This window comes from Paramormyrops kingsleyae, chromosome 4 (assembly GCF_048594095.1).
Source record: "Paramormyrops kingsleyae isolate MSU_618 chromosome 4, PKINGS_0.4, whole genome shotgun sequence".
Taxonomy (NCBI): Eukaryota; Metazoa; Chordata; class Actinopteri; order Osteoglossiformes; family Mormyridae; genus Paramormyrops; species Paramormyrops kingsleyae.
In genome coordinates this window covers 33,212,401-33,234,482 of record NC_132800.1, presented here as the reverse complement: position 1 = coordinate 33,234,482, position 22,082 = coordinate 33,212,401, and the positions used below count along the sequence as shown (strand labels likewise).

The 22,082-nt window shown below is 44.1% G+C and overlaps 1 protein-coding gene across 4 annotated transcripts in view; it reads right to left on the bottom strand.

The window, feature by feature from the left end:
- Nucleotides 1-21,825, bottom strand: part of pth1r (parathyroid hormone 1 receptor) — a 76,770-nt gene extending 54,945 nt beyond the window's left edge. For 2 of the 4 annotated variants that reach the window (XM_023815779.2, XM_023815781.2), the window contains exon 1: nucleotides 20,459-21,817. In XM_023815779.2, coding sequence (XP_023671547.1) covers nucleotides 20,459-20,569 — 111 coding nt within the window. In that variant the 5' untranslated portion in view covers nucleotides 20,570-21,817. Of the gene's footprint in view, nucleotides 1-20,458 lie in introns of all 4 variants that reach the window. The other 2 variants (XM_072711181.1, XM_023815780.2) reach the window with 2 other exon arrangements.
- Between the last annotated feature and the right edge of the window lie 257 nt (nucleotides 21,826-22,082).

Below are 22,082 nucleotides of genomic sequence, written 5' to 3'. Positions count from 1 at the left end.
ACCTAATGAATAATTTATCATTGGAGGTGTATTCCACATTTCTATACATGCAGGCACAGGAATTTAGATTTATAACTTAAAATCTGCTTTTTCCCCCTTCTTTAAAATACCAGCATCAGTGAACAAAAAGCATTTCTCAGTATTTTCTTCTTTTGTTCGAATTGAAAATGATTAGGTTTACCATGATGTGAAAACAACAGACTTTAACAGACAACAGGAAGCTGTAAAGGATTAATTAGAAATAAATTAAGACAACACGTGTAACCAAAAAGTATTTGATTTTCCATTGTAAACGCCATTAGAGGAGTCTCTCTTCACATACTGTTTTGATATGTGTGCCTGTTCCTCATACAGAAGTTGACTGTTCACCGGCCAAAACAAAGAAATACTCTAACAAGCTATTTTCGCTGGTGCCCCTTGACTGGTTCTCTTATAAAAGAAATCATCCCACCTTAAAAGATCAGAGCACAGAAGTATGACCATACAGGTGCTTGATAAACACACCTAAAATGGGGGCGACATCTCTCGAAGACAGCAATCAGTGCAGCTCCGCCATTGGTCAGTGGTGTCTCCATGGAAATGGAAGATTCCACACGGTCCTCAACTGTACAGCTGAAGATAGCGATGCGTGTAACTGGCCAGTTACACACTAACTCTGAACTGGACACACTGGAAGATAACTGGCGATGTCGAGTTTATCTGATTAGATGAAGACTGTGGGTTTTCTCAAGTTCTTCCAAGTACATAGATTTTTTAAGAAAGCACAGTTAATATTTTCCATCCATTATTCTTCTAACCAGTTATCCTGCTATGGAGAATATTCCGGAAAGTATAGAGTGTGAGTTTGGGGCACACTCTCGATGGCATGTCAGTCCTTCACGTGACATACACAGAAAGAGACTAAGAGCAATTTAGGGACACTGATTAGCTTAATGGCACGTCTCTGGAGGGTGGCAAGAGACCCATGTGACACAGGAAGACACACAAAGTGCAGAGGCAGGATCGGAACGCCCAGTCCTGGAGGTGTAAAGCAGAAGTGCTGTCCACCAAGCCTCCTGTGAATGCTAACATTCAAAGACCAAATAGCTGCTCTTTAAAATATAGCAGTGCATTCAATGCGATTTTAATGTAAACCTCCATGTAATCAGCAGCTTAATCAAGCCTAATTAAGAATTCTGTCGCATCAAAAAACCAGCTGTTCCAAGACCTGAGAAATGCTGATCTAGCCCCACAATAATGAGATGTCAGTCTTGCTGAATCATTATGCTTTGGCAGACAGTAGCAGTTTCTGAGTAAGCCAGAGAGAGCAGCGTGGATGGGGGATGATGAGCTCTTTACAGATAATCCACTCATCCAGGCCTCAGTATTTCACAGCACTGGTCTCTTCCAGGACAGGCCAAATCAGTTAGCCTCCTGTTCCCAGATCAGATCGCTCTGTGTCAGCCTAGTACACATATGCACCTGGCACCCTACTGGAAATCATTGCATAGCTGTCTGCCAATGAGAGATCGCCGAAGTTCGACATTATGTTATTTGAAAATAAAAACAGGACAGGAAACAAGTCTCCGATTCCTAGGCAAGACCAGACACCTGACCTCCGGGTTCCGTTAACCGAATCTCAAGGCTTTCCATTTCCATACAAATGCCCATACCAGGAACAATGCAATCTCCGGATCTGTCAACTATACTCGCCCGCCACTGTGATACACATTTTCATCACTGAACACATGTGCCACACTCATGCTAACTGGCATCAGCACATAATTCAGACTAAGTGACCCCAAGCAGCTGCTAAACTCATATAAGTCGGGTCGGTAATGCTTCTGAGATGTTTATGTTTGCGTGTGTGCACGTGTGAACAAACAGAGTTGGGGGCAGACACTGCATTTATCGCTATTTTTACAAGACTTTCCGAGTCCCCGGCCTACGCTGCACAACCGTTTACAGTTGACGGCACGGCCTTGCAGGGGTAGCCGTTGCCAAAAGGGCCGCGAGGGATCTTTTAAAATGTTACAGCATTCTCCCGCATGGTTAATAGGTCATTCTGCGGGTCGCGGATGCAGAACAAACAGATGTACGTATATCTGAGTCGAGGGCTCCTCATTCCACAGTCAGCCTCTTTAAATGGCAGTAAAATGGTCTTAATAGACATACCAAATGGTTACAGGAATCCTGCATATTTAAGCAGAGGATTTTCTTATAGAAACACGGCATTTGCTGTACGAATCGGACATATGATCAAATCGGCCAGGTCTCTGATTCCTGGCATTGCTATGAATGTATGAAATGACAGATATCACAGTAAATCATAAAGCGTGGCAATTTCACCATGCAACGCACGTGTAATTACACGGTCGTTTCTCGAATGTAAAATGCATTTTCTTTATTAACAGATGAAATAGTCAAGTATTCCCAAGTTTTAGTCCATTTAGCTTTATGGTTGTGCTGGGCCCTATCAGTCCACATCTCGTAATGTTCCCCAAGTACCCGCTGTTAGACTCGTTTTCGTTGATGGGGATACAAAAATACACAAAGACAAGTACCACAGATAAACACCCAATCGACTCTGATTGCGGTGTGTAGTTAAGGGAAAGGACTAGGAGTCCTTCTCTGCAACCTGCAGACCACACAGTTACATGAGCTGTGCGCTATGGGTGCTGTAAGAGGACACAAAGCACAGTGATTCGCCAATCAGCTAAGTAACTATTACGATTGCTCAGTGTTGCGGCATCATTCAGTAGATTAGCCAATTACTGTACGTCTCTCGGAGGGCTTTGTTTTGTTTGGACTGGGAAACAACCTTGAGCAATGACAAGTGGGCCGTCTGCTTGTGGTACCCAGGAGACTTTCGTCCCTCAAAAAACAGATACACCGGTTCATACCCACTTTATTTCTAAATTCTTTCTATATTAAATTTTACTGTACACCTCACCCAAAAAATTAGGTTACACGTCTTTCACAAGATTAAGGCAAGGCTCCGCTTGGGACCCAAAGCCGGCAAGCTTCTGGTCAGAACTACATACTGTAACTGCAGCTTCCAAACCACCACGCCACCTGCTGACAGAGCACAGCACACTGCTTGCATCATCCACCGATCCCCTCACAACCCCCTCAACCAGCCGGCAATTAAGTCTTTCTCGGACGGCGGCTAATCAGAGACCGCTTAATTGCCAGCGAGGTGACGTCTCCCATTAATCAAAACATACCTCTCGCTTTGATTAGTGTGCCAAACCAGTGACATTGACAGGAAGGTCAGGAAGAATTTCAGGTTAAGAGGTACCGCTAGGGAGTTCCTCAGTGTCTCGGCCTGACTGTACCGCAGTCGGTAGCGATAGATGCTGCCCCAGATGATCAAGTCAAAATGCTCTGCTCCACTCCACCACACTCCAAAGAGCGTGCACCAGTGCAGCTAATCTCGTAACGTTTGGCACCCTGTCAGATGCAATCATTAGCAGATGTTAATCCCAAGAAAAATAACATCAACTGCAAATTAACTACAGAAAAACTACAGTGAAATTTGGTTCTCATCTCTTTTGCCATAAGTTATTTCAGATGCAGGTTCACATCTAGTTTTTATTGCATCTTTAAATTTCTATGTGCAAGCATTTTTACTTTTAGTATAAGTTTAAGTATTGGCTCTTCTATTAGAGGTATTTATCCTATTACGATGTGAGAGAAAATTATACTTTATAAATGTAATGGACGAGTTTCCAAATATGTCGGACCTTTTTTATTCATGCATAACTACTAAATTTAAAGTGCTCAATATCCATCCATCCATCTTCTTTTTTTCCCCCCAGACTGGCTGGTATTGCATGTGTAATGACTGTGACAGAAGAGAGAACATGGAAGCTTATCTTTAAGGACTTAAAGCCAAGGATGACATGGAATCGAACCAACACGTACGTCCAGTGAGGAAATTACTGCATGCAAAAGAGTCAAAAGGCTTAAAAATAATCAGCGGCCTCTGTGGGGTGGAGGCTGTGTGCTTTTCCCGCGGGCTTTTCCTCTGGCTCCAGGTGGACTGGCAGGCCTGGCGCTGGCTAGCTGCCCCTGTACGGCCGTGCCCATGTGCGAGTGCCCTGCCACAGGCTGGCATCCTGTCGCGGAAGTGCCCTTCCTCAGGCCTGGGATTGGCTCTGCATCACTGCAAATTTACTTGGAAAAGCAGCGACTGGAAATTGATGGATGGTGCCAATGGCCAACACCGCCCGCCCCCCCCCCATCAGGGCTCCATCTATTAGTATTAACTGTTAGGCTGGGGGCCAAATGAGAAAAGAAGTATGCGCTTTTACAAACACCTTTCGCCGTTGCTATAAATCAAGGCTTTTATAGGGCGAGATTTTATACTTAAAGAAAAAATGTTTTCTTTAAACCCGATAACTTAGTCAAACTGGATGCATCAAAATTAAATTAGTGCCGGGGAAGATGTGAAAAGTAGACAACAAAGGTACATTGATACTTAAGAAACCACAGGAAGTCCTTCCTGCAGAAGTCACATGCTTCCTGTACTAAGCCTCACTTATCAGCAGCGATGCCAGAAGAAATTAGCATGATTAGCATCAGAAAGTATGATGTTGTCAATGGCAAAGAGGCAGGCAGGAGGTTCACTCAGTGCGCAGCGTATGTCACCCAGTGGTTTTAATGGCAGCGTCTTCTACAGCCAGGCCCATATTCCCATAACATTCGAGGCCCTGCCTTACCAAGCACGGCTAATCCTCCCACACCACAAGGTCCATTAACAAACACCAATAGACGGCAATGGTCTCAGGCTACATTTCGGCATGCCCTGAACGTGAGATGTGTGTTTATGTTTGAGCGGGAGAGCGACAGAGGATCCCGGAACGGGACTGGGTGTCCGCGTCAAAGGACCGCAGTGTGTAGATGCACGCGCTGCCCCGAAAACACGAACTGATAGCATGGCCCACGCCACAACTCGTGGACCTCGCATACATTAATGGGCGGGCATGTGGACTTCATCATCAATGCGGCACAGTGTTTCCTGCACGTCTTCCTGCTGCGCTATTCCAAGCCAGCAACTCGCTCGCTCCCCTAAATTTTCTCCCTTTCGTTTTCGCAAAGCAACGAGACACCGGGAGAGACAGACAAGGGGGGTACGGGCATAGCTATCGATAGCTAGGACGTTTCGTCGTAAGAGTCCTACTCCTGAAACAGATACAGAGGGCAAACATATCAAACCCAGCTCCTCAGCAAAAGCAAACGTGCGTCATCATCCGACAGACACTGCCGCTTCATGCCATGGCAACCGTTACAGTGTATCGGCCGATCCTCCAGGCCAGCCAATCGCTTTACAGAGAATCCATCTTTAATCGGAGTCCGAACGGGTCCGATATAGTCTGAGCAGCAGCAGGAGGCTTTCTGGGACTACATTGGAAAATTATAGCTGTGAAATGGCATACCAACTGAAATGGCATACTAACTGAACTAGCATACTAACTGAAATGGCATACTACTGTAACTGAAATGGCATACTAACTGAACTGGCATACCAACTGAAATGGCATACTAACTGAACTAGCATACTAACTGAAATGGCATACTACTGTAACTGAAATGGCATACTAACTGAACTGGCATACTAACTGATATGGCATACCAACCAACCCGAGAACAAAAAAAAACATACCTACCAACACGAAAAAACCTCCGGCGGGGAAACTTCTCTGCAAAACCAATAAAGGGCTTTTCAAGAACACTCACTCAACCAGGTCTTCTTTCCATTGAGCTGGACTGGTAGGGGTAAGATCTACACGCGGGAAACACGTAGACTACTCCACTAGCATCTGGGTGATCCACCAGTGCAGGAAATGGCCTTTTCCAAAGGTATTTTACTGGAGTCTTTAGGTGACGGTAGGATGAGAGGATCACTTAAAAACAAAGATTCACTCTGAACAATGTCCTGTTTAGCAGCTTAGAAATGGGGCTCATGGTTTTCACAGGTATGAGATATTCTACACACGCAGATATACACTCAGTGGCCATTTAATTAGGAACATCTGGCTAGTGTTTGCTATGTAGTAGACGAAATGTAGTATGCAAAGTGAGAGGCATGTCCAAATCTTAGTATGGATGAGGCAGTAGGTGAATGGTACCTGGATGACATACGACATAAATTCTGTGTAATTCGAAAGTGTGCAACCAGCAGACAATACACTATCCCACAAGGCCACTAGGGGGTGCAAACAGAGATGAGGAATGTCACTTGTCTAAATGGAAGAGGAGTTACGTAAGTTGACTCAAATATGTAAATTTTTGTTGATTGTTTTTAACTTTTGCTGGGGTCAATATACATCATTGCTAAACATCCACCTCAGGCAAGGCACAACATAGTGAGCTCAATAAGCCTGATTGCATGCATACTGTTCTCATGCACACTTACACTTACAGTCAAGTAGTAGGCTTGTAACGAAATTCAGTACTGTGCAAGCATGCAGTATTGGATGCACTGATAATTAGGTATATCTAGCAAGTACTTGGCAAGACCAACCTAATTTCATGGCCATTGGCAGGTAGGACCCAATAAATAAGTACACCTAGCTAGTCCCGGGTAGTACCCACTTAATTAGGTACACTGAACCAGTACCATTTGCAGTGAACTTTAGACACTGCAGTGCATGAGAATCCCAGGACTGTAACTGTCCCTAAGATGCTGTAACCGCCACGTATGATACCAATAACCACACCCTGCTCAGAATCGCTTAGGGGTGTATGTTTCACAAAAGCACAGTCGCCAACATAGTTAGCAACTTACATAGGAGGAACTACTACAACTGGATGGCACCAACTATGTTATTTGGTAAAGGTGGCTTCTGTGAAACGTGTAACTGAACCTTTAGCCCCTGTCGTGCTGCAGTAAGTGTTCGGCTGCCACCGCATAATTCACTGTGTGATCAGAAGCAGGTTTACCTAATAAAGTGGACACCAGGTGAATACACTTCTTAGGTAAAATAAACTGAAGAAAACGGCTGAAAAACCACAGAAAGGTTAAGAAAGTTATGAAGCTGCTTTAGAAAAAAGCAACATGGGAAGGAAATCACGAAATTATATTATACAGACATTAGGTACAATTAGATATAATTAAGGAGATGAATGGTCACAACACCATGACTATACATGTGTGGTAGGAGTCATTTTAGAGGAGCGATGCTTTCGTGTCATGAAAACGACGGGTCATCAAATGCGAACCAAAATCTTCTACAGCCATCCACCTGAAAGTAAACTTCAGGTAAACTTCCTGCTTTTTGGTTCTGCCGCAGATTCTCAGAATTCTGCAATCTGATTCCCAACCACTCCTCACGACAATCGAGTTTTCTGCCAAACGACACGTCCTGTTACACTTGGCTGATTGTCTCTCAAATACCCTTTAACACTGCCTTGTTTTTGCGGAAATGAAATAATCTCATTTCGCCCACATTCCAACCAGAACGTGCCATCTTTTCTTTTTTTTTGGCAAGTGGTTTTGACTAATTTAATTAATTTAACCTACAGTTTGTTTCACCCATTGCCCATTTTATGAGGCAAAAACGCCCAAATGTTTTTGAAATGCACTGTGCTCCAGCCCATTGAAACCACATACGTATAAAACGCGATTTGATGTAAGATCAAATTCTTAGACACTTCCACATATCAGATAGAAAGAATATATCAGTCACGATAGCGCTGTACACATCCTTCTGGCTGCAGAGCCAACATGGTTAGTTTATTACCCATCATGCCATTCATTTCCCATCATCCCATTCATTACCCATCATGCCATTCATTTCCCATCAACATGAGACTCATGCTGAGATTGAGGATGAGAGTAGGTCAAGAGTGGCATAAATGTGGCAGAAAAATAATTAGGAGCTACAGAAAGCAACAGACATTAACTGGAAGTGTTTCTTCTTTGTATGTTAACATACTTAATAAGCTGTTCTGATCCGAACTGTGACCCATGCATATGAATAAGTTTTGTAATGAAAAACAATGAGACCACTGCAGAAATGTCTTCCACATACACCAACACTGAGTTCCTCTATTTTATTTCCCATGACTTTGTTCCATTACAGAGTCTATTATTCTTAAAAAAGCATATTTTTATGTTGGTGTGTGTAGCCTAAATATATGACTACACCATCTCTGCGGTTTCCATGCCGATGACCAAAGTAGCTTTTGAATTCCAAAAAAAACAGAGAGCCCCTCATTTGCGCTCATGCACTGTATTTTTTAGGTCAGTCACAATGCAAAATGAGAATGAAATGCTGCGGCTGCCTTTGTATCTATGGTTTTTATGCAGTGTTGCTGCTTTCTGTTTAATACACTACGTCCTTTATGTCAAAAGTAACCCGATTCAGGTTTTTTTTAACAGTTCAGAAATGTACTAAAGATGTAACTTGAAGTGCTCGACTGGTGTGTTTCAGGATGGTTGTTGAATTTAAAGGTGATTTGAATTCTGATGCGCTAACGAACTTAGTAACAATTATGGCACTATTTAGGAAGTGCAGAAAAGAGAATACTTATATATATATATATATATAAATATATGTGTATAAAGTGAGGTGAAGTGAAGCTCAGGGCCTGAGCGCTTCTGGACACCCGTGGATAATTTTATTTTATTTTTTTGGGGGTGGGGGTTGATGCCCGAACGCACATGTGACTGTTCTGATGAGGCTATGAGGCTAGAGTGGGTGAGCTGCCAATCCCCCCCCCCCCCAAGAACATGTTTATACAGCATATGCTATCAATAACCAAAAAATGACCCTTGTATGTCACAAGTCCCCCCACTAACAATTAATTTGTACCTTCTACAGTTTCATTCACCCGTTGCCTGTTTCATGAGAAAAAAATGCCCAATTTTTTTCAAAAAAAGATCAAATTCTTAGACACTGCCACATATCAGATAGAAAGAATATCAGCCACGATAGCGCAGTACACATCCTTCCGGCTGCAGAGCCAACATCATGGTTAGTTCATTACCCAGCATGCCATTCATTACACACCGTGCCATTCATTACACTTCAGATTCGTGCTGAGGTTGAGGATGAGAGTCAAGAGTGACACAAACACGACAGAAATGTAAAGCCATCACAATTAGGAGAGCGGCTGTCATGGACACCTCGACATCATGTTGGACTGGAACAACCCGGTCACACCACTATCTCATCACCTCCTCCTTTGAGCACGAAACAACGTGGGGATACTCTGGTGTACCTGGCCATCGTCAGCTCCAGAACCTTTCCTGCTCTCCTAGCCACACCCCAAACCTTAGAATGTTAAGACGACAGGTGATTTTGGAGAGATCATTTCAAGACTGGTGGCCCAGTCAACTGAAGGCAACCCACGCCATCAAAAACCAACTGGGAGACAAGAAAGCAACAAAGGGAAAATTCATTTAATGCCTCAAAGAACAAAACGCTACCCCAGCTGACTGACTAGCTCATTATCCATCTCATTTATTATTTTATCACTGACAGTTGAGACCATGCAACTAACACTGGATGATATGCCTTAATAACACAGACTTCATTAAGGAAATAGGCACGGTGGGTAGTGCATTTATCTCACACCTCCAGGGTTAGGGATTCAGATGTGTGGAGTCTGCACATTCCCCCTGTGTTCTGCAGACACGCACGCTGATTGGCTACCGTCTTTGCACGTCGTCCTTCTTTACACCAATTGCTAGTGTCTGTGCTCTTTATGTAAATCGCTGTCGTCGGCAACAAAAATTCCCCCAGGGACCAATAACGTAAATCGTATCTTATCTTATCTTAAATTCCTCGTGGTAGGTGCCCTGCGATGGCCAGGCAGGTCAGCCAGGGGGCGCCCTGACCTATATGCTGTGTAGGATAGACCTACAGGCCCCCTCACATCTATGACCAGGATGAGTAGCTGGAAAGTAGATGGATGCCACTGTAATAAAATTACTGTTTTCACAAGGAACGCAGGATGCACAGAGTTACCTGTCTACCGTTTACTTCCACGACACCACTTGTGGCAGCTGGCCAAAGGAAACAACCTGAAATGTAACACAATGTTGGTCACAATATAGGTACTCATGAGCTTCGCTTAGTCATCACAAGTGACAAACTACTTGTGTAATTTAAAATAGAGCTTTGTGTTCAGATTTGTATCATAAATGGCTTCCGATTTTAGCTGTGGGATCTGTGACTGTATGAGGTTCACTGAGGTACTGAGAAAAGCCGTAGCGTCAGTCGCGGGGAAGTTCGGCGAACGGAACGGAAACTGCTTTTTCTTTCTCCCCTTCCCACAGCGCTGTCAAGTGAGGTGTCTAACAAAAAAAATCTACGCTCTAGTTGTCAGTAGCTCAGTCCTGGTGTAAGAGCGTCTTTGAATAACTCACGCTTACACATTCTTGACGGGGAAGGGGCTTCGGGTGGGGGATGAAAGAAAAACAGGAAAGGTCACGGCGAGTCAGGGGAACGACTTTTTCCTGAGTCAGACACTGACGTGGTGTAACTTTACCACGTCAATGAAACTGAAGACTCTACTATTAGCACATAAGTTGGGAGGCCTTGAATGGTGAACACTCTGAAAGGCGTACTATGCCTGAGTCGGCGTAAAATTTATAGCTCTTAGACAGTGCCAGTCTGATTTCTAAGCAAGATCAGTATTCTGTGTGAGACATGCATTTGATACAGTATCCAGAACATTCTTTGGGAGCCTGACAAAAGTAAGGGAGATAATGAGAAGCTGCGTGCTGTTGCCCATATTTGCCCCCCCCCCCCCCCAAAAAAAAGTTTGTTTTGCAAAAAGCAGCCTTGTGTTAACCCAGGGAAAATGGAGACAAACAGATCTTTATGTCAGGAGCAGGAGGTCGAAGGCCTGGCCCGTCCCTCGCAGCCAGCCCGTCGGCGGTGAAAGTTTCTTAAAACCAGCCCTTCTGTGGCGGGAATGACTGGAGGATGTCGCCGCACTATGGCTCTCCGTGCTGAAGAACTGCAGCACGCGCAGGAAGACGCATAAACAAAAAATGCAGCAGTGCCGCAACAGCCACATGTAACGAGATTTCAAGATTAAAAAAAAACAAACAGCCCCTGACTAAGAATGTGTTTGTAACCCGAAACTAAAAACTCCAATGGAGACGTCGGTCCCATCTCTCCTTGTTTTGCTTACTTTACTGTCATCGATTGCGCAGTTATATTTGAACTGTCAAAACTGCGAAAAACTGAAAAGCGCATCTAATGTGGAAATGATGTCTTTTTTTTTTGCAAGTGACGGGAAAATTATTCAGATGCGTGAAGATGTGTAATTATGATTTTAAACGACAGGATTATCACAGATCTGTATAGAAAGTACGTGCAGTTCATTCAAAAACCAACAGCGCGACAAAAGCTTATGCAGGCTATTCAAGGCTGCGAAGGCTCTATTTCCACACATGCCGTATGTTATTTAAGCCAGTTACACAATGTGTAATGAACTGATAATATTCTGTTGCTTCTAAAGGGATTGTGAAGAGCAGGAGAGTCAGATTCTGCCTATAAATAAAAAAAAAAGTGTGATGGTAAAACAGTGGGAGTGGGAAAGACAAGTGCTGGCCCTTTAAGAGTGCCCCCCCCCCACACCCCCGCTGGCCATGAACATGATGAGGGGTGTTTCTGCATAGACCAGTGTTTCTAACCCGATCCTCAGGGACCTATAGTCGGTCCACGTTTTTGCTCCCTCCCAACTCCCGGTAGCAAAAAAATGCACAGCCTGTGGATCTGCAAGGCCCAATTGGGAAACACTGGCACAGACCTACAGCCAATATTTGTGGTTCTGGAGGTAAGGCCAGAATCCAGCCCCCACCCCCCTCCTCTGCCAGCCAGTCAGTCGGGGATGTGATTAGGGTACCTAAAGGTATCTGCCCTCCTACTGGGGTAAAGTCATTTAGTCCAAGATGTCTACAGCAGGACTCTGGTCACATGTTCTCTGGCTTTGCCATCTATGGGCGTCCCGCGCTGCCAGAACTGTCGGTTCCAGTGGGGGCACTTTCGGCAGACAGCAATGCGAACTGTCTCATCGGCGCACCGCTGCATGCATTTCTGCCCAGTGACCCGTGGCGACGGGGGGAAAAAAAAATAATCGAATCCAGTCGACCTTCCTTTTTCAATGACGGGCACCACCAGAGGAAAGTGCGATTATGAGTGTTTTTATGAGGGACTCCGTCCATCCATTTGCACCCTAGGCTGTCTCTGCGGTCTGGCACCTCCGTCGGGAATCGGCACGGTGGCGAAACCCAAGTCCGACTCCAGTCGAGATAATCGGCACCTCATTACACGGGACAGGCCCGCCCAGGTTAAGGTCACAGAGACTAGCAAACTGAAACAAGTCACTCACAGAATAACTCCTATTTCAAACCTCAAATAAAACACATACATTCCGATTTATTCCCACTGGAAATCTTAGACATCTCATGTTGGAAGGAGGTTGCTCTTCCTCTTACAGGCTGGAAAGGCAATAAAACACACCAGCATCTTCTCCAAACTGTTCTCTGTGCTGCGGATCTTGAGCAGACCTGCTGTCTAATCCGGCCAGCGGCACCGTGCTGTCCACTGCTATCTTACAAAGTGTTTTCTCTCTCTCTGCTTGTGTAGATTAAAGACAGGAAGATGGACAGCAGGCCACAAGACGCCAGATAGCAGGATTCTAGCAAGAGACAGACTGTTTTGTTTTTACAGATTAGAAATTTAGTTAACATTCTCTACGTTTCTTTCTGGCATAGAGGACTGTGCAAATTTTAGGCAGAAGGTGAAAATTATGCTCAAATCTTCATGTTGGTATAACACTGTGACGTTATGCCTGTCAAAGTGTGTCAGCTTAGCCATTTCAAAACCTCTGCTAAAATCACCCCAGTATTTAGAGCGACCATCCATCATGCCCAATTATTTGTTGATTCGTCCGCTAGTACTGTACACCACCATTGGCTAATCTATACCTCATCCAGTTATTTAACTAATTAAGTTACCTAATTAAGTGAGCTGGTGGTGAAATTGAACATATACATGGAGTCTCTGAGGTGCCCCGGAAACTGAAGCAGTGCTCATCTGGCCATCCAACCAGATATCAATAACTTTCAGAGAACACTCTTCATGTGGATGTAATGTTCATGTGGAATGTTAAATAGTTTCTGAGTAAATATACACTTACGACTCAGATAACATTCAGATTACACGTCTTTGCCTAATACTTCTGCATCGCACAAGAATGGCCATAAATAACTCAAAAATCCAGTCCACACGTTGCACCATCATATGGATATACCCATAGCCACTTATCCAGTAAGAAGTCACACCGAGTCTGGATCGTATCCCAGAGAGTCTGTATGGGTTGCCAGGTCAGCACAGGGCACATGTACACTAAGGGTAACTTAAAAGACTGCATGATTTTAGACAGAGGGGAGTGAACCATGTGAATGTCATGGCAACCTCAGAGGTATGAGGTGACAGTGCTATCCGCTGAGCGAAACACTTCGTAGGATGTTTTGTTTTTGTTTTTTTACATTCTGCTTATTAACATGACAGAAAGAGCTTATTTTTACAAACATCTTTTTTTCTATGCAACTGCAGAATTAATGTTAATGAGACAAAAACAAATCGGAGTGGTGTGGCTTTTCGCTAAGTTAAATCAAAGCCACCGTCGGGCACTGGACTTTGGGGCCTTCGCCAGAACCTCAGCCCTCGACAGGCGCTCTATTTCCAGGACTGATCTCATTGTCTTTTATTGAGTCGTTAAGTTGTCCTAGACTAGTGTTTTTTTTGTGTGTGTGTCTGTCCTCCTAGACTGGATTTACGTTGGGAAAACAGAACAGAAATTGCTCTGACAGCTCGAGCAGGTAGAAGCCTGTAGCAGCCCGCTGGCCTCTGATCTTCTACGGTCTTCTTAATAGTACATGTTAGCGTACAAAAATATGACAAGTTGACATTTATAGCAAGTGGGGGGTTGAGTTATTTGAAAACACCGTACCCGTGAGTAAGCTAATTAAATAAATAAATCTCCGAGACACTGCATATGAGTCTGTCTTCGCCACAGGGGAAAAAATGTGTATATCGTTCATTATATTACTTGATTGTATTTTCTCTGTAGGACCTTTTCCGTTTGCCTCGCCCCTAAACTCCTGCCTCGCGGAAGTTTCATCCGCGGCCTGTTCAGAATCCCACCGGTACTCTGTTAATGGGATCGTTTATAGCGAGAAGTGCTGACGGCATCGATTCGAGCGGCGACCGTAATCGGGGGCCCCCGCAAGCCTACTCCCGATGGAGCGCTGGATGAGTGTTGTCTTTCGGAGAGGAGCGGAAATCGGATTTATGGCCTGCGGGGGCTTTTATTTCTCTCATCTAATCCGTAAAACACAACAGGATTCCCCTCCCGAAGAAGGCGTCCGCATCAGCGGAGCATGAACCTCTAGGCTCGCCCACGGCCGTCTGGCCGCCCATGAGCGGAATCGTCATGGGAGACGGGGGGGGGGGGGAACGACTGAGGGGGGGGGGACATGATGCTACGAAGTAAAATAATAGCGGTGCCCATAATTCTGCCAGATTATCACCGGCCGCAAGAAAACTTCCCGGGTATTCCGCTGAACACGCTGATTATACCGCGATCGATATCCGAGCCTTTGAAAACAAAGACAACTGACAGAGTAACTTTGCTTGCCTTTGGAGTAAATTTGCTTGCTTTCCAAAAGAAGGAGGCCCTAAATTCCAAAAGAATTTCTGAGGCTTGTCGGCCCACCGTCTTGCCTTAGCCAATCAGAAAGGGGACTCATTAAAAGGGGTGTACATAAGAGTCACGAGGCAGGAGTTTGCGGCACTCTGAAGTGTGTGGGGGGGGGGGGTGCAAAAACAGCAGAGCTTCCCGCTGTCTGCGTTGCATTTAGGTGTGAGACGGACCAGAGCGCAGGTCGGCAGGCCCGAAAGCAAAGAAGAAACCCCCAACTCCAGCGGCCAAACATTAACACGGCCCCGTGATCAGAACCAACGCCCTCAAAGCACCTGCGCGCCACCAGCAAGGCCGTGGAGAGCAACCTCAGGAGACCTCAGGGTTCTGCAGGGAATCGGGAAGCATCTATCAAATGGCACCCATCGTCCAATAAAGCTCTACAAAAGGTGTAGGTGTTTGGTGACGCCAGCCTGAGAAATATCATCCAGTCTCGTTACTGGAAGGCATCACGCTATGAAGTCATCGCAGTTTCACAGACCTGTACTCTTTCACTCACAGCCTGACTGAATCATCTTAGAGCAGGGGTGTCAAACATACGGCCCGCGGGCCGAATACGGCCCACTATGGTGTCCAATACGGCCCACGGGATGATTTGAACAATAGTATTAAATATCAAATCTTTTTTATTATCATTATTATTAGTAGTAGTAGTATTAAAAAGGAATAAGAGTGTTAATGAACAGTTTCTGAGGACTTGTTAAATGCAGTTTTACAGAATATAGTGTATTTGTTGTAATTTGATGCACTATGATTAAAAAAAAATAATAATAAATTCGGCCCGCACATGGTCACATTTCTTCTCATCCGGCCCTCACCCTAAAATGAGTTTGACACCCCTGTCTTAGAGGATTGGCTGGGAAATTCCTCAAATATACGCTGACAGTTCCTAATTGTTGATATCACCTTGTAAAATTTTGGTTTCCGATTGGTTCAGGTTAATTTAGCGATGCTTTTAAACATCTGTATTTCGTGATGCAGTATACTGGATAAATATGTGGGCTTGTTTTTCCCACTTATGTCCCTTAAGGGACCCTCCTATAATTCTCTGATCCTTACACTAATGTGCTGCTAATGTAAAAATATCTTACCAGGCATAAAAGCCTTGGCGACAAACCAAAGTGTATTATTCGATTTCCATGTTTTCAATATTTTCATTGCAGTCATTGTTCAACTCTAAAATGGTTTGGTAACTGCCAGCGAAGGAGTTTTATTTCTACAATATTTATGAATCTAACCGCGATGACAGTACTGTGCTGACATTTTGAATTATCCTTCTAATCTCTTCTTCATTTTCCACAATTACAACATACTCCGTACTGAACAAACAGTTGGAAGATACATGAACGTATTTTTCTTAATAGACAATATTGTATGTTAATGTTCTTTTACAGTCGTTTTGTTTTGGTTCCCGTAATACCTTTTAAGAGAAATGATGCATTTGGTTATTCTAAAAAAGCTAAACCCTGTTTTAAAAGCTAGGGAGACCTCGACCATAGCAGGGTTTGAGAAAACATAACACCATCAAAGAACAGAAAATTAGCATGAGGGAAAGTGATTTCCTTTTGGGACCGGAGGACTATGAGTATAGTCAATAGGTTTTTACAGAAATAAGCAGACGGATGGAAATAAATCATGACTCGTGAATTGTTCCAGGAGACGAAACAGGGTCAGAATACAGAGTGAGCGCAGTTTGTAACTTATTATAAGAGTCATTCTCCTTTATAACATGTCTGAAAAGATACACGTCTCTACACGCGCTATAAATATTATGCATATGTTGCATCGTACATTAAACATCAATGTCAGATTATTCAGTGATATTAAAGAATGCTTGCTTTGCAAGCGAGACATGCTCAATGGATCATAGCATCCACATTTAAAAACTTCATGAAAATTAATGAAATTAATTAAATGCAAATAAAAATCCTAAGGCAGGATGGTTTTCTGACAGAAATACTTGCGCTATTTTGAATACTAAGGACTAATCATTGCGTGAGCAGACTTGGATCCAAGCCAGGCTATCAAATTAGATGACATTAAGCTTTCAGTTGCCTCCCACATCTGAATTCCGTAGCTGTGTATTTTTCACTGCTGAAAACTCTTGGGTGAGTTTTCAGGTTGCTACAGCAGTGAAGAGTCAAAGACCTCCTTCATCTGGAGAATGTAGTTTCACTCGGTTAAATGACCTACTGCACTGTGATGAGAGTCAGCCATGGATGTCAAAGCTTAAGTCTGAGGAGTTACAGGGTTCCCTGTAAAGGTTAAAGGGGAGGTCGGATACATCCTACAGAGATAACCTTCCGCTCGGAATTCGCTCTCCAAGAATGCAGGGCGTGTAACAAACATTCTGCTTGCACAGAGACAAAAATGGAGCGGATGGATCATGTCACGCATTTATTTAGATTTTAAATCGATGTGGACATCATTTCTCCAAAATGATCCATCTTCTGTCTGGCTTTCAGGACGTGGCGTGTCCATTGTCATGATGCTCAGTTTTTATGGTTTGCAAAAATTCCAGGTGGATGAAAACACACTCTGCGGGTTTCAAACGGTCCAAAATAAATGGCCAGCGGGCCTGGCATATACACGTGAGAGGGACAGGAGCGAGGGAGCACCTTGCTGGGATCTCCCTCAGCCTCAAGCAGCTCCACGAGCAGCACAAACTACCATGAATGAGGCCCCCTATCACCGGCATGTGAATCACTGGGGCCAGGTGGGAGGGGATACTGGCAAGGGCACCAGGGCAGGGCAGCATCGTCTGAAGGGGCGCCAGCTTAGCAAACCGCCACCACCACCAACACCACCCCACGGCAGGCCTCCTGGAGGGCACCCTGGGACGTAGGAGCCAGGAGAAATGGGGGGGGGGGCATGAATCCCCCAATATTTAACTTGGCTTCATCCACCTCCTCCCAAAAAAATGGACCTTCACATTTAAATGATTAAGTTGTGTCCCCCTGATATCAAACCTACACCCTTGCACACACCCCTGACATCTGCTAGTGCACCAAATGGGCACACCTAGGGCACCAAGTAGGGCACCACATGGACTCACCTAGGGCACCCACTAGGGCACCACATGGGCTCACCTAGGGCACCACATGGGCTCACCTAGGGCACCAACTAGGGCACCATCTGGGGTACCACATGGAGCCATTTATGGTATCACCTAGGGCACCATCTGGGGAACCACATGGAGCCATTTAGGGTATCACCTAGGGCACCATCTGGGGCACCACATGGGCTCTCCAGAGGCACCACATGAGCTTTGAATGGCACTAGGGCCAGGAGTCATCGATCCGGACAGCAGACCACACCAACCAATCCTGTCTGCGGCGGGCGCTCTTAGTCTGGGCGACCTCAAACATGACAAATCTCCTGCGAGGTCCTGTGACATAATTTCAGGCCATGGGCTGTACGGGTCGTGCGAAAGGTGCTACTTAACAGAAAGGAATCCATAGGGCCTCAAGCAGCCACAATTGCAGACTTGTACATATGCTCATATGCAGCTTCTCATTCCCTGTGCAGCATTAATTATACCTCTATCAGTACCTTCTGAAGGAAATTGTACCCCTGTCAGTAATTTCAAAGAATTAGCCCTGAACACAGCTCTACGGGGGGGCAGGGATCAGAATTCTGGGCTGCCTGCCAAGTCTGAATCCAAAAGAAAAGCATTACAAACAGACGTGTGGCTCCGGGTAAGGCGATGTGTCAATGTCAACATCCCTAGAATGTCAAACTCTAATTAAAAAGTTAAATATATAACATAAAGAACATAAAGTTTTAGTTGGGACAACCAAAAAACATTCCTTTGTCCTTGTTGATCTTCAATCAACCATATTATCAATCAATGAACTAAAACAATAATAATAAATTAACTCATCACACCAAGCCATATCATCAACATTGATGTAAACAAAAAAAAAGGTATTTATGCATTATCCATATAATTATCTATTTACAGCGTATTTATCCTACACTAGGTCATGCTGTGCCGATCTCAACAAGCACAGGGTACAAGACAGGGGATGCCTTGGACAGGATGTCAGTCCACGGCAGATTTATGCATGAATTATATTCTCAGCACTCGGGAAGTTCATAACGAACTGCGAAATCCATTTTAAAAACAGCACATTATCAGGAGCTGCGGGCGACATCAGCGGACCGTCCATCAGCAGAGCAGAGCCCGCATCCATCACCGGATACCGGCCGCCAGCACCCAGCGACCGGTTCATACTATTTTCCCGTGCCTCCAAATCACTGGTGCAGGGATAGACCACATCACTGGCAGAGAGAAAAAAAAAACACATCACCAGCCGGGCCAGTTGCCCGATGTAAGCGCATTGCCCCTGCCAAGACACACAAGAAGGCGGTCGGCACACTCCCTGCCGCGTAACTACTGTGCACAGAGCCAGTACACAGCCTCACAGTGACGATCAGGATGCTGCAGGAGGAGGCGCAGTCTGCGCTGCACGGAGCGAATCGCGTCCCCGCAGAAACTTTCCCAATGCATTCGAGTACAGCGACCATGTATGCAATAACTGCACCGATCGAGATATACGCGCAGCCTGCTAGTTAAATAGTCCTAAATTACTAGTCAGAAGTTGTCTGTTGTCCCCCCCCCCCCTAGTAAAAATAAACTCTCTCAAGGCGCGCGCCCTTTCCCAAGCATATAACCATGAATAAACAGATTCATTTTGTACCGAGAAGTGGCAACTGATAGCGGCCAAACACCCCCTCATCCTACCCGATATATGTCTTATCTGTAAACTCCTTTTCGTTTGAGAAAGTCCCTGCTACTTTATACGCATGGTTCCAATTTAAATAAAAAATGCTGAAACAAATGGCGTGGAAAAATACTGGCTGTGCATTAAAACAGAGACAGTAAAAACGAAAAAAAATAATATTAAAATTGACATAAAATATGCATAACATGCTACTTGAAAGGTCGATATTAGAAAAATTATTGTAGATATGAGCATAAACAAAAAGTTGCAACACTGCATTTCTGTTTTTACTTACGGAACTTATTAAGTCCATGAGAATGATTTAAAGTATTTTGGTGGAAAGTGTAACTGTGAAGTAGTAGACATGACCATGTCGTTCGCGTTCAATTCATCACTTTAAACAGCTGACCATTAGCCTAACTGTTAATACACGTAATTAATACGAGATAAACAAAAAGGCATTAAAAACGGCAATGTGCATGTCCTGGATACCAAACAAAACCAAGCATTCCTTAGATAAGAGGCGTACGTGTATATAATGGCTTTGCAAAAGGAAAGCATTATTTTAAATTGCACATTCAACAGAATTAAGTCCCTTTAAAACACCGAACGTAATAGATAAGCGAGACGCGGTATTTCAACGCTTATGTATTAAAACCACAAAAAAAAAAACAACCAATAACGAGAAACTTAATCATCCGGCCAGTCATGGCAAACGTGAGATTTTAAGACGTAAATTTCGGAGGATGGTAAAGTCGGATGGACTGTCACACGTAACGTCGCTTATTATAGAGGAGAGAAGGGAATATAGAAGTGAAATTCGGGAAAAGCAAAGGCTCAAGCAATGCTTATTCGTGTAGGGGAAACATGCCACACGCCGCATTTATTACAAAAGATGATAGACAGATAGATAGATAGATAGACAGATAGATAGATAGATAGATAGATAGATAGATAGATAGATAGATAGATAGATAGATAGATAGATAGATAGATAAAAACAAAAAAAAAAAACTTACCAGACCATAGATGCAGCTCATGATGGAGCAGCAAAGCAGAAAACCCACGCCGTGAATCAGCAGAGTGGATCCCATAACTAAAGAAGATCCGCTGCAATAAAGTAACTTCATAAAACGTGACGCCCACTTAAACGCGCTTTTCTCTGACTTTCTCCCCTTCCGCTTAAAGCGGTGCCGAAGGATAAGTCACTCTCAATCCATCTGCTCCCCCATAACGTAGCTGATAGTGGCTTATAAAATTATAAAAAATAATCTTTTGGCTTCCCTCCTCTGCTCTCAAATCTGTAACCCATTCAAACTGAGCTCACTCTTTTTTATTTCCCTGCATCTGTCTTTTTTCTGAAATTACATCCACATGTCAAAACTATTTATGTCCTTCTCGCTCTGCGGTGGGAAGTTCAAATGATTCTTTGTGGAGAAGAAACCAGCACTTTCTTTTTCTAGGTCTTTTTAATTTTCCCCCAGCCTTACTATTTAAAAACGTTCCGCTTTGCAAAAGTACTTCTTTTAAACTGAGATTAAAACTCTAATAAAATGTCTTCCTTTAAAAAAAAAGTAATACCGAACTACAATTCTTGAGAAAATTGAAAACACATTATAGAAAAATATAGTTTTAAAACGTATCCTGTGTTAACAGCATGCAGCCCGAGACACGCTTTTGCTGTCAGATCTGCGGACATAAAGCTCTTGCTGAGTATGCATTACATTTAATACGGAATAGCAAAAATCGATTTATGTCCAAATTCTCTTTATTTCGCATGTAGCCTATTTAACCAGTCACACATAAACTCACAATGAAAGACCGCAGATGAGTCTCTTAACACCCGTTCAGTCACTCTTCTACCCCTCTGCCACAAACTAAAACCCGCTGTTTATAATATTAACTTTCTCCGCGTCACCGTGACAAATAAATAGTAAAGATCCAGCCTTACAGCAGCTTATCTGCCGATGCCCTGCTCAGGGTAATCGCCGCTAGCTAATGTTTAATAAGCCGGAGGATGCATCCCCACCATGCGGATCAAACATACATCCCGGGATGGAAAAGCCGATCAACTCCTCAGTCTCGAAGTTTTTAAGTTGAGTCGCCACTTAAACGAATCGATTTTTTTTTACTTTTAAGCCAAACAAATGTGTTAACGCATGGGGATGCAGACAGACCGTGCAAAACCTAAAACCACACTATTAAGTCAACTAGTCTATAAGAGAGCAAATAAGCCTTCTAAAATAATTTAAAATCACTGATAAAGCTACATAAAGACTTCCAAATAATAATTAGTAGTTAAGAGTTTCTGAAACTAACGAGGGCTACAGCAAAAGATGCCATCGGCTCGCGCTCCGTGTGGATCTCAGTTTAACGACTCGCAGAGCAGGAGGCTGGCATTGCGGAGGCGCGTGCTGGCCGCTGATTGGTCCGCACCGCCGCACACGTGACTCAGACGGGCTTCAGCGGCGCATCGCTGCTAGCGCGCGGTACCTCTCCGCTTTATACGTGGTGTTAAGATACGAAGCGCAACGAAAAAGCAGGTTAAGTTAGACCTATACTCACGTGCAAAGAAAATGCACCAATAGTGATGCGTCTTTGGATGCAATTTGACAAAGGCAAAAAAAAAAAACGGTTGGGCAT